This window comes from Phyllobates terribilis, unplaced genomic scaffold, assembly GCF_046119375.1.
Source record: "Phyllobates terribilis strain yellow unplaced genomic scaffold, ASM4611937v1 Scaffold_86__1_contigs__length_6382490, whole genome shotgun sequence".
In the NCBI taxonomy this organism is placed as follows: Eukaryota; Metazoa; Chordata; class Amphibia; order Anura; family Dendrobatidae; genus Phyllobates; species Phyllobates terribilis.
The window spans coordinates 5,525,416-5,538,424 of NW_027362846.1; the positions used below are offsets into that span (position 1 = coordinate 5,525,416).

Here is a 13,009-nt window from a genome sequence, read left to right on the forward strand (position 1 = left end):
GCTTAGGGACCTGCTCCACCCGGCGATAATAGGGCAGGACTTCAGTCTGTTCTGGGACTTGTGGCGGAAAGCAGGGATGCCAAGTATCTCAACCGGGAGCAGGTCACCCCATGACGCATCACAAATGACTTTCCCCTGTGTGTCCTTGCAGGGGGCGAAGACGAAGTGATGACCCCGGAAGATAAGGTTCCAGACTTTGGCTGTCTGGGGGGAACTTTGGGACTGCGCAGATGCAGGATCTCACCTTGAAATTTGCATTTGACAATGTGTCTGTGATCAATGGGGTTGCTCAGGAGCCGGGGGCTGACACCAGGTTCCAATATTTTGCACTTAATGGTGAGCTTCTTTATAGGGTCACTAACCCAAAAGGGGAATTAATAGAGCAATTGGTAGTGCCGGGACCCTATAGGCGTAGAGTGTTAGGCCTGGCCCATTCTCACATCTTGAGTGGGCATCTAGGGGTAGATAAGACTTGGGATCGGGCCCTACAAAGGTTCTACTGGCCTGGGTGTCACCGGGAGATTGTGAATTACTGCCGGTCATGTCCCACCTGTCAGCTAACGGCTCCCGTGTCCCATTTCTGGAGCCCCTAGTGCCATCTCTCATAGAGGTCCCATTTGACCATATCGCCATGGACCTTGTCGGGCCCCTGGTGAAGGCCGCCCGGGACCACCAATACATTTTGGTTATATTGGACTATGCTATGCGATATCCGGAAGTGGTATTATTAAGAAATTCCTCTGCTAGAAGTATCACCAGAGAGCTGGTACATGGAGCACGGTACATGGAGAAGGATGGGCGAGACTGGGTAAATGGGGAGGAACACCCCATTCTGTACGTGAGCAGAAAACTCTCGGCCCGCGAAAAGAATTATGCAATCGTGGAAAAGGAGTGCCTTGCCATCAAGTGGGCGATTGATACCCATAGGTACTACCTATTAGGCCGCAAATTCAGACTGGTCTCAGAGCATGCCCCCGAGATGGATGAGGGAACAGATTGGAAAAAATGTCTGGGTGACCAGGTGGTTCCTGGCCCTCCAAGACTTTAGTCTTTTGGTAGAGTACAGGCTGTCCAGACTTCCCTTTCTAGTGAGTGAAGGTGCCAAAATCCCCGGCTTTGGGAAGAGGAGGGAATATGTGACAAAGTCACTGGTAGTTTGTCAGAAGGGAGGCATGTGTCGCTGAGACTCTTAGGCTGCGTGCCCACGATGCGGATTTAATGCGTTTCTGTGGCTGCATTCCGCCCCGAAAACGCATTAAAAAAGCATGTTAAGTTATCTGCCATGTTTCCCAATGATAATCAGCATGTGCTATGCGCATACGCTATGCGCATGCTGCGGAAATTTCCGCTGCGGATTATCATTGCAAAAAAATTCGCAGCACGACCATTAATTCTGCGGAATCGCGGCGAAATTGACTTGCATTGGACCGCATAACATCCGCATGACTACACGTACACATGTGGATATTATGCGATTCAATGCGCGGATGGTACCCGGGTCTGGAGAAGAGGAGACTCTCCCCCAGACCCGGGTACCATAGTACCTGTAGTTAAAAAAGAATTAAAGCAAAAAAAAACCCAAACATATACTCACCTTCTGATGGCCCCCTGTCCGCTCCCAGCGGTGCTGCTGGCTCTTCGGCTGATCGCGGTGGTAAAAGGACCCTCCATGATGGAATTTAGTCATGTGACAGGTCACGCGACCACTGGCCAAGACACCGGATGCACCGGAGAAGGAGACCGGGGGCCATCGGAAGGTGAGTATAATGTTTTTTTTTATTTTTCAACATTTTTAGTCTTTTTTTTATTATTGATGCTGCATTTGAAGCATCGTAACTTGGTCACACAACATAAATCCATACAGGTTGCATGGATTTATATAGTGTGACCAAGTTGTCATGTACTTTTCCAAGTGATGCTAAAATCGCTTGGAAAAGCGCTTGACACCCTGCATGCGAAAACGCATGTTCAAAAAGCTTCACAAACGCTGCTACCTGGCAGAAAAATCGCATGTAAAATCCACATGCGTTTTTTCTGCCAGGGAGATGCAGAAACGCTCCGCAGCATTTCTGCATCGTGGGCACTTAGCCTTAGCCTCAGTGATGTGAAAACATGCAAGTTCTCCTGCACAAGTAGGTGCAGAGAGAGTTAATAGAACCACATTTACAAGAGAATGTTTTCAATGGATAACGAAGTGCAGGGAGGGACGTTATCCACCATCCCTACAATCAGGAGAGGGTCTGGGCTTTAAATAGCCAGCCCTGATACTCAGGTGTGTTCAGTACCTAGGGAAAGTTTGCTCCAGGAAGGAGCTAGCATGGGGTGTGCTGAATCTGTGCAGACCTAACTGTGTGTGGCCAGACCTTGGTCGAGATGCGGACTGTGCTCAAGTTTTGTATTTTGTTTTGTCTCTTTAGCCGAATGGGCTGTGTTTTCTTTATGGACCCCAGGGTAGTTTATGATTGCTAAATAAACTAACCCGAAAATTTAAAGAGACAGTATCCCGTGTTTTACCTCCGCATACAGCCGAGCTTGTCGCTATCCTGCAAGCCATAGTGAGGTAAGTGAAGGTGCATAGAAACTGACAGCTTCCTTCATGCACGTACACTCACTTCATCATTCATCTTAGTGACACAGAACTCGCTCTATTTAGATGGTGCAGATAGGTAACTCGGGATATATTAATCAAAAGCTTCACGGTCAAGGTGAAGAAACAAATAAAAAACCCTCAGTCTTGATTTCTAGGATATTTACAGCTTTGTGGATTAATAAAAACAATGTGTGGTTGCTCATTTTTGTCTTTCGGCAGTTGATAGACATTAGCCCCTTGTGTATGAGCTCCTGGATGACAAGAGACTCAGGAGAATATCTCTGTGTGCAGAATTATTGTGCAACTAAATGGAAACAGTCAGTAGCTCCAAACATGGAGTCTGTCAGCTTCTCCATCTGTGGGTGACCCAGTGTCCTTCACCGTAAATCTCTTGTTTAAGACGGGCCCAAAAGTTGTCACTAGGGTTAGGTTGGGTGAGAAGGGAGTGTGGCGCCCCTGCGGGTTCAGTCACCACAGAGGTACTGCATCTCACCCAGAGGTGTGGTATCTCACTCTCAGGTAAGGAAGGAATACTGCCCGAGACCCTAACACCTGCATCCAACACTACACTACTCCAGACCAGCAGGAGTGGCAAGATGTGTCGCTTCCCTGCTGAGCCCTTTCCCTGGCTGGAGTGGGGGGAACCAAGAGAGGGGGAACCATGTAGTGGGTGTGGGTGGAGGAAGTAAATCAGGGGAGCACTTGTAAGGGATAGTATATAGAGGGAAACCATCTTGGGTGTGTAGCCAGTCAGTCAGAGGAGGACAGTGAGAGGAGCAGGAGCTCTGTAGGAGCTCTGCTCAGGAGGAGGACCTAGAGAGAGGCCCAGGACAGACTGAAGAAGAGAGGAGCAGAAGAAAGGCTCCGGGAACGTAGAAGGGATCCCAGGGGTACGGGCAGTGCTGGAGGTCACCTGTACGCCAAAATCTGCCAGGTGGTGGAGGGGTCAGGTCGCACAGAGGGGACCGGTCCCTAAACTAGCAGAGTTCTTTAAGCCTCAACTAGGAAACCGGATGCTGCAGTATTTCAGGTACTGCAGCCACAAGCCACATCTGTCTCACCAAGAAGGTGGCCATAGAGGACCCAGGGGACAGAGAAGACGTCGCCCGACAAGGCCCGCGGTCACTGGATTGGGACACTAGGTGTGTGGTGCAGAGAGACGGCCAGAAGGAACACACAGAAGGCGGTCCCGCTATGTACTCTCGAAGTACCTGAAGGTTGGCTGAACCCCTCCCTGAGTAAGCACAGGACGCTGTTGGAGGTTACCCTGGCCCTTGCAACTTGGAGTCTGAAAACCGTGAGTAACACCCTGAAGACTGCACCCCACCGTCTTTGTCACTACACTGCACCACGAGTGCTACTTCATAACAGCAACATCTACACTGCCCTGGAGCAAAGGTCTACCTGTGGAGAGCTGAACCAACTCTACTGCATTAACAACAGCTCCAGAGGATCTGCTCCGCAGCGGCAGCTCCACATAGCCACATACCACAGGTGGCGTCGCGAACTGTATATAAAAACTATAAATCTCCTGTAAATATTCCCCTTTTGATTGACCGCCCTGGGTCACGGACCGGGTCACCGCCACTGTGACATCTCCCGTAGCAAGGACTGGCCCGGAACTGAGTACCCCACGGCCCAGGGGGAGTGTCAGGAGCGCAGGGCTCTGCTCCACCCACACAAAGCTCCTCTCCTTACACATCATATACACACATTGCTCAGCTCCGTACACCTCGTACACATGTGGCTCCGCTCCGTACACCTCGTACACACGCGGCTCCGCTCCGTACACCTCGTACACACACGGCTCTGCTCCGTACACCTCGTACACGCGGCTCTGCTCCGTACACCTCGTACACATGCGGCTCCGCTCCGTACACCTCGTACACACGCGGCTCCGCTCCGTACACCTCGTACACACACGGCTCTGCTCCGTACACCTCGTACACGCGGCTCTGCTCCGTACACCTCGTACACACGCGGCTCTGCTCCGTACGCCTCGTACACACACGGCTCTGCTCCGTACGCCTCGTACACACACGGCTCCGCTCCGTACACCTCGTACACACGCGGCTCTGCTACATCCACACTGTAAACCCCTCCTGACCCCACACATAAACTTCAGCTCATCCAGCACCATGACAACCAGCACAGCAGAGTCCTGCATCCACTGAGGCCCCTGATCATGTGACCCCTGACTCCTCCCCTCCTGTGACCTCATCACAGGTCCTGTGGGCACAGAGCAGCCATATATGTGGTGGTGGCTCTGCAGGTGGAGGTCGGCCTAATAACAGACGGAGTCCTGTGACCTCACTATAACACCCGTCTCTGGCCTCAGAGCGGAGCGCCCCCGCCTGACAGGACTTTGGGGTCTTATCTGCTGTTTATGGACACGTCTTCTAAATTTTAGAAACCTGAAGGGGTTAAAAGAAGTTAAAGAAACTGAATGTGTGAACAGCGAGTTGTTCATCATTATCTTCCATCTTCTAGAAAATTTACCTTAAACCTTAGTGGATGGAGAAGGACAAGAAGAAGATGGCGGAGAGGATATTCCACCTCACCCTAGAGATCCTCTTCCGGCTTACTGGAGAGGTGAGAGATTCTGATGACGTCACATTACATCATTCTTATCTATGGGAATAACAGATGGACAGAACTGGAGAGGTGAGGACTCTGGAAATGTCTGGAGGGAGATTTATTAATGTGTCTCTCCATAACCAGGATTACACAGTAGTGAAGAAGACCTCTAGTGGGCGCTGTCAGGACCCTGTGTCTGAGGGATGGGGAAGACCCCTGAGCCCAATCACAGGGCCCCCACCTCACTCCCTGATACATGAGTACATCAATGACCAGAAGATCCTAGAACTCACCTACAAGATGATTGAGCTGCTGACTGGAGAGGTGACACTGCTGGGAATGCTGGGACATTATACAGTAACGCTATGGAGGGATCGGGGGATGACGGTATCATTGTATGTGTCAGGTTCCTATAAGGTGTCAGGATGTCGCTGCCTATTTCTCCATGGAGGAGTGGGAGTATTTAGAAGGACACAAAGATCTGTACAAGAACGTCATGATGGAGGTTCCCCAGCCCCTCACATCACCAGGTAATAGATAGGACTAAATACACACGGCCTATAATTATCTGTATGTAAAGAATGAATTCAGCCCCTGTATGTGTTTCCTCCAGATCTATCCAGTAAGAGGACAACACCAGAGAGATGTCCCCGTCCTCTTCTTCCACAGGACTGTAAACACGAAGACCCCAATGTTCCTCAGGATCATCAGGTAGATGGAGAGAAGGTGTCATGAGATCTCCCCTATGATGTGTAGACGGCTGTGAAGGTCTTGTGCTCAGTCTTGTTTTATCCACCAGTATTATATGTTTTATACTTGTGTAATGAGAACGGTGGAGATGGCAGGATTAGAGCTGATCATAGATGAGACTTCTCCATCTGTCTGTGACTTTTACAATATTTGTTTCAGGGTGAAGATCTGACCCATATTAATACTGCAGAGACATATGTGAGGGGTGATGAGCAGTGTAAAGAGGAGATTCCTACATATGACCACCCAGGTGAGTACTGACCACTAAATGCAGAGAAGTCACAGATCCTGTGGTCATTATATTATGAGTTTGATCACACAAGTAATTGACGTGCATTTTACTTGCAGATAGATTTGATGCATAACAAAAAAATCTTTTTTTTTTTTTTTTTACACCTTTTTTGATTAACGCATTTTGGTAGCAAAGTTTCAGTGGTGAAATGGGATTTTATTTGCTGCAGAAAGGCACCATGTCTCCAATTGTAATGTAGTTGTGAGTTGCCAGATTACAGCTGAATGTCAAGAATAGAGCCGGGTCACACACAGAAGTCAGGCAGGTGGACATCTAAGATGGAGAAGCCAAGGTCAATATCTAGCAGCAGTACACGTCCCGGAAGGGCAGACAAGTGAAAAGCTAAACCGTTATGAGGTCAACAAGATGGGATTTGTGCACAGGTGGCTCACCACTGTCTTGGGTCATAGTTTCATTACACTTCGATTTGTATAGAGAAATGTTATAAAATATAAGGCATTGATATTGAAAAATAATAAAATCAGTTTTATTCTTGGCAGATGACTGTGGTGTCAAACCAGATACCCATGAAAAGCGTGCCATTATTCCAGCTATACCTCCAGCCCTTCAGAGCAAAAATCAATCATCTGAGCCTTTTCAATCCGTCATCTATTTGGATTCATCACAGACTGTTAAGCAAAATGAAAGCCAGAGAAGGGATGTCGAACATCAAATAATTCCCACAGAGAAGAAACCATTATCCTGTTCAGAATGTGGGAAATGTTTTAAATATAAATCTAAATTGCTGACACATCAGAGAATTCACACAGGAGAGAAGCCATATTCATGTTCAGAATGTGGGAAATGTTATATCCAGAGACAAGACCTTCTTAAACATCAAAGAATTCACACAGGGGGGAAGCCATATTCATGTTCAGAATGTGGGAAATGTTTTATGCAGAAAGCAGATCTTCATAAACATCAAAGAATTCACACAGGAGAGAAGCCATACTCATGTTCAGAATGTGGGAAACGTTATTCTCGGGAATCATATCTTCTTCATCATCTAAAAACTCATGTAGGGATATAGCAATTTCCTTGTTTATTAAAATAATTTTGACAAATTTTACAAGAAAAAAAAATCCAACAGTTATAGTCAAATTAAAGTCATAGTATTAGAAGAGAAACAATTTTCAGCACTAAATGTTGATTAGGATATAGAAATGAGCGAATTTTCCATTAGTCCGTGAAAACCAATACCGCTGCCACCAATCTTGGACTTAAAGACATACATACAGCGGAAGCCTCTGGCCTACAAGTGATTGCAAAGCAAACTTCACATCACACTACATATGGACCGGGACACTGCTTGTGAGGTGCCAGGGCGTGGAGAAGCAGCATTTTTCCCACGACTACCACCCTGGGCACCATACACTGCCACCAGTCGCGGTTTTACAACGACAGCAAGACGCCTTTACTGGGCAACATGCTGGTACACATGCACATCCAGCTTTCCCAAGCTCCTGAGCAGTTCACTACTTGCACTCTGGCTACCTGGTAACACAACCAAGCTATTTTCTCTCTCAAGATTGTTTTTCGTTATTTTAACATACCCACAAACATATCAAATGTTAGATTTAATATCCAAAGTAGCACAATGCTTAAAAAAAGTTACAAATCGAGCAACAACAAAAAGTCATACATAATACAAACAGTCAAATAAAAAAAATGAATAAACCTTATATGACTGGACCATGAGATTTGTTTGCGGGGAAGATGCCACCAAAAAGGTTGTGGTACTGAACGACCATACGCATGTGGTTCTTTGGGATCTGACCTTGATATACGGTAGAAGAGATGTTATAAAGGGTTTTATCAGACCCTTCACTCCCCTTTCCGCTGAGGTAAGAGGGATACGGCTTATAATATTTGATTCTAATACAGTTTTTGTCCTCATTTCTGATGTGGGTCATATTTTTCCCAAGGAACATTCCATAGAAACAATATGGCCGTCATCTATACATACCACACTTGAAAATTATCTATCATAATTCAGGGAGATATTGCACTCCTGTGGATTGCCAGTTATCAAAACTTTTGCAATTTTACCCACAGGTGCGAATCTCCTCCCCGATTATGAATATATCCATGGATTCTGTAAAACTAGAATTATAATACAAAAAACTTACAAGATGAAAGCCCCATTGTCAAGATTGAGCAGGGATTTGCGCACACGATCCCAATTACTCACTACGTAGCTATCGGCAAGTGAGCAGAAAGCGTATGGCATATACACCTCCGGATTCCAACGCATGGAATGTGTGTATACGCCCCCGTACGGTTACTGCCAACTTCACGATAGCCCAATTCTTATTATTTGCTGCCACCACCGACCCAATTTGAAATATAATACAGGCCGGGACGGACGCCTGCGTTTTGGTAGCGTATATGGCTTCGGGGAAGAGAATGATTACAGAGCAAAAGAAACAGGACTATTACATTTTATATTTAATCCAAAAGGGAGGCAGTGTTTAGGAAAAATATACAAAGATTTTACAAAAGGGGACATTCAGTACACAATATACACTTGCACAAAATAAACAGGATTAAAGAAGAAAAAACTTACTATAAAGTTCGCAGAGATGACTCAGTATTGTTGGAGGGGAGGCACCCCAGATTTGACCGTTATAGAACGTAACCCCTTGCTATTTGAAATATATACTCCCAGCAATGAGTTCTACTTCCCCTTCGGCTGTGTCTTTTATACCGAAGAAGGAGACCTGCCCACACACACCCTGGGATGACATCATGTGGGCTGGGCTCCAGCCTTCATATTTTTATTAGAATATCTGACTTTTGTGATATCTTATCGCTGGTTGATCGCAGAAGCCCGAAAGTGATATAATTTTTTCCGTTACGATTTTACCTTTAATTAGTGACCACACATGATATAGCTGTGGTCTGTTATTTTGTACTTTAGCGTTACCACTCCCCGGAGGGGAGTACAGCTATTGAAAATTATGCATATTGTTCCTGGGCTGACCCTGTCACTAAAAATATGGGCCCCATTATTATCGGACTTATGGAACTTTAGATATTCCATATTTCGTATCGGCGCTGGCCCGGCTGCAGATTCCTGTTGAATTCTTTTGAAGTCAGGAACTGTATGCTTCTCACCTAAGTGTCTAATTATCCCAGGCCTCTGCCAGGGTAAAATACACTTGCATGTTAATTGGGTTTGCCACTTTTCCTGTGTGCTGCGATTTGCATAGTTCTTCGTTAACGGACAGATGGTGGATAAGAGAAGAGGAGAATTTTCTATGACGGGAGAATTTTCAATATTCCCATGACACCCAGCCCCTGCGTTTAATACCTATGTGCAAGTGGAGGCCTACAGGGACACATCAGATGGTCCAAATAGTAATCTAACAGTGACAGCTACCTGTTCATTACTCTGTATACAAACTCCATGTCTGCTCTCTATCAGATAACCTGCTTCAATTACCTGTTCACGGCGGGTGGTGCAGGTAGTGATCAGATGCCACCAGCCTTTGATCTGTATAACTTCATATATAACAGTCCAAATCAACCCCAAAAAATTGTTGTGTTGTGTACAGAGGTTTTGTAAGTCATGTGACAAGGGAGGCTTAGCATGTTTGCCCGGCTAGTTTAAAATCCCCATGCCACAGTCATACAGCTAGGTTATGATTAAGGGGCACATATAGCCCTGAAACACGTAAACTAGTGTCCTGGGACCTTGCTGTATTAAGCCCTCCACCTCCAAAAATGTTGGCCTGTGTTTTTATACCTAAGAATTTTTTGGAATAAAGCTTTGAAACATATTGCTTTGGTGCTGGATTTCTTCACATTTATATTGGACTCTTCGGGATTGCAGCCAGGCACAAAGGGACAGGTGAGCAGGAAAAAAAACGTTTTCTTTAACACTTTGTAATGTAGTAGTGTTACGCTCCTGTCCCGGGAGTTCATGCCTCTCTTAATACATGAGAATGACTTGCTGGCTTTAGAAGACGTGGATTAATATTGAATGCTGTGATTTAGTATGTGTTTTGCAAGTACAATCCAGATCCTTCTCTACCAGTGACTCTCCTAGTTTAACTCCCCTGAACATACAATTACTGCACATTATTACACCCAGGTCCTTCTCGACAAGTGACTCTCCTAGTTTAACTCCCCTGAGCATACGATGACTGCACATTATTACACCCAGGTCCTTCTCGACAAGTGACTCTCCTAGTTTAACTCCCTTGAAAATACGATGACAGCAGATTATTACATCCAGGTCCTTCTCAACAAGTGTCTCTCCTGGTTTAAGTCTCCTGAACATACAATTACTGCACATTATTACACCCAGATCCTCATTCACAATTGATTTTCCAACACAAGACTCAGTACTTTTACTGTTTTAATATAATTAATAAGTAATTTTAATAGTGGACCCAGCACTGGACCTTGGGGTGCACCACTCATACCCGGGGCCCACTCATAGCATCAATTATTTATATAAGGGCTCATTCAGACGTTCCTGAAAATCGGCTAGAAATCAGACTGCAATGCACGGACTGGCCGTGACCCTCTTGAATCAAGCTGTACAGTCTCATAGAAATACATGAACCTGTCTCACTCGGCTTGGAGACCCGCGGCCAGTCCATGCATTAGTGGTCCGATCTTGAACCGATGTGCAAAAGGAGTTGGCACACACACACCTGCTGGGTGGACACTTAGGGGTTACAAAGACGCAAGAGCGTATCTTTAAGCGGTTCTTTTGGCCGGGGATTTACGCGGAGGTCCAAAAATACTGCGAATCCTGCCCCGAATGTCAGTTGACCACACCTACCACAAGTTTCCGTAGCCCATTGGTACCCCTACCAGTGATAGAGGTACCTTTTGAACGGATTGAATGGACTTGGTAGGGCCCATTGTAAAACCGCTCATGGCCATCAACATATCCTGGTGGTCGTCGCCTATGCCACCCGGTACCCGGAGGCTATACTGCTACGCCACACCTCGGCGAAGCTGATTGCACGGGAGCTGTTTGCCATGTTCTGTCGCCTTGGAGTACCTAAGGAGATCCTGACGGATCAAGGGACCCCTTTTATGTTCAAGGTGACCAGGGAACTGTGCAAACTGCTAAAAATTAAACAATTGCGCACCTTGGTGTACCACCCTCAAACCGACGGGCTAGTAGAACGGTTCAATAAAACCCTCAAGTCCATGATAAAAAACGTGGTTTCTTAGGATGGAAGGGATTGGGACATGTTGCTACCCTATTTGATGTTCGCTGTCTGTGAGGTACCCCAGGCTTCCACAGGGTTCTCTCCCTTTGAGTTATTGTACAGCAGACACCCTAGGGGTCTGTTGGACGTAGCCAAAGAGACGTGGGAACAAGAGACGACTCCACATAGGAGTATCATTGAACACGTGGCTAGTATACAGGACCGGATCGCGGCGGTCATGCCCATCGTGAAAGAACATCTGTTAGATGCCCAGGCAGCCCAGAGGCGCACATATAATAAAAGAGCCAAGGTCAGGTCTTTTAACAAGGGCGATCGGGTGTTAGTACTGGTACCCACAGCCGAGAGTAAGCTCATGGCCAAGTGGCAAGAGCCATATGAGGTTTGAGAAAAGGTAGGGGAGGTAAATTACCAGGTGTATCAGCCCGGAAGCTCCTTTATCATGCAAACCTGCTAAAACCCTGAAAAGATCGAGAGTGTTTAGTTACAGACGTCACTCCGGGCATATCGCCAGAGAGTTCTCCACCTTCAGCCAGGGATGCATCCGGGGTAGAGGTCAGGATAAGTGATGCTCTCACTAAACAGCAGCGATGGGAGGCTCGCTCGCTGGTGCAGCAGAATACCGACGTGTTCTCAGAGCTACCGGGTAGGACTACAGTTCTCCAACATGACAGTCACCGAACCTGGGGTAAGGGTGTGAATGAGACCGTACCGGGTACCTGAAGCCCGGATGCAAGCCATCACGGCTGAGGTAAAACAAATGCTCCAGTTAAGCGTCATCAAGGAATCACGGAGTGAGTGGGCTAGCCCCATCGTACTGATTCTGAAACCAGACGGATCGTTACGCTTCTGTAACGATTTCCGGAAATTAAATGAAGTGTCGAAGTTTGACCTTTATCCAATGCCCAGGGTGGATAAGCTGATTGAGAGACTGGGACAGGCCCAGTACTTTACCACGCTCGATCTCACCAAGGGTTACTGGCAGGTACCTCTCACGAAATCGGCGAAGGAAAAGACCGCCTTCATAACTCCGGAGGGTCTATATCACTATGTGGTCTTACCTTTTGGGTTACATGGGGCCCCGGCTACATTCCAGAGGTTGGTGGACATAGTGCTCAAGCCTCATCAGGAGTACGCGTCCGCGTATCTAGATGATATTATCATCTTTAGCACCGACTGGCATACGCATCTATCCCAGGTACAAGCAGTGCTGTATTCTCTTAGAGCCGCGGGGTTAACGGCAAACCCCAAAAAATGTGCGATGGGACTAGAGGAAGCCCGATATTTGGGGTATGTGATTGGCCGAGGAATTATCAAGCCCCAAATCAATAAAGTTGAGGCCATAAAATACTGGCCTAAACCGTCAAGTACAAAGCAGGTGAGGGCGTTTCTTGGCATCCTTGGGTATTACCGCCGGTTTATAGCTAATTTTGCTGGGATAACGGCGGCCCTAACCAACCTCTTCAAAGGAAAAAAATCGGTAATGGTTCGGTGGAACCCTCAGGCAGAAGCCTTTCAGTCCATGAAGTTGGCCCTGTGTGGAGTGCCGGTCCTCATCAGCCCCAACTTCAAGGCACCCTTTATTGTACAGACAGATGCCTCGGAGGT

At 46.9% G+C, this 13,009-nt stretch overlaps 1 protein-coding gene across 1 annotated transcript; it reads left to right on the forward strand.

The window, feature by feature from the left end:
- Positions 1–4,792: 4,792 nt before the first annotated feature.
- Positions 4,793–9,529, forward strand: LOC141197769 (oocyte zinc finger protein XlCOF8.4-like). The gene is made up of 6 exons (XM_073662859.1): positions 4,793–5,182; positions 5,312–5,491; positions 5,574–5,697; positions 5,781–5,878; positions 6,077–6,167; positions 6,710–9,529. The coding sequence occupies exons 1-6, from the start codon at positions 5,105–5,107 to the stop codon at positions 7,237–7,239; spliced, it is 1,101 nt and encodes a 366-aa protein (XP_073518960.1). The 5' UTR covers positions 4,793–5,104; the 3' UTR covers positions 7,240–9,529.
- Positions 9,530–13,009: the final 3,480 nt, after the last annotated feature.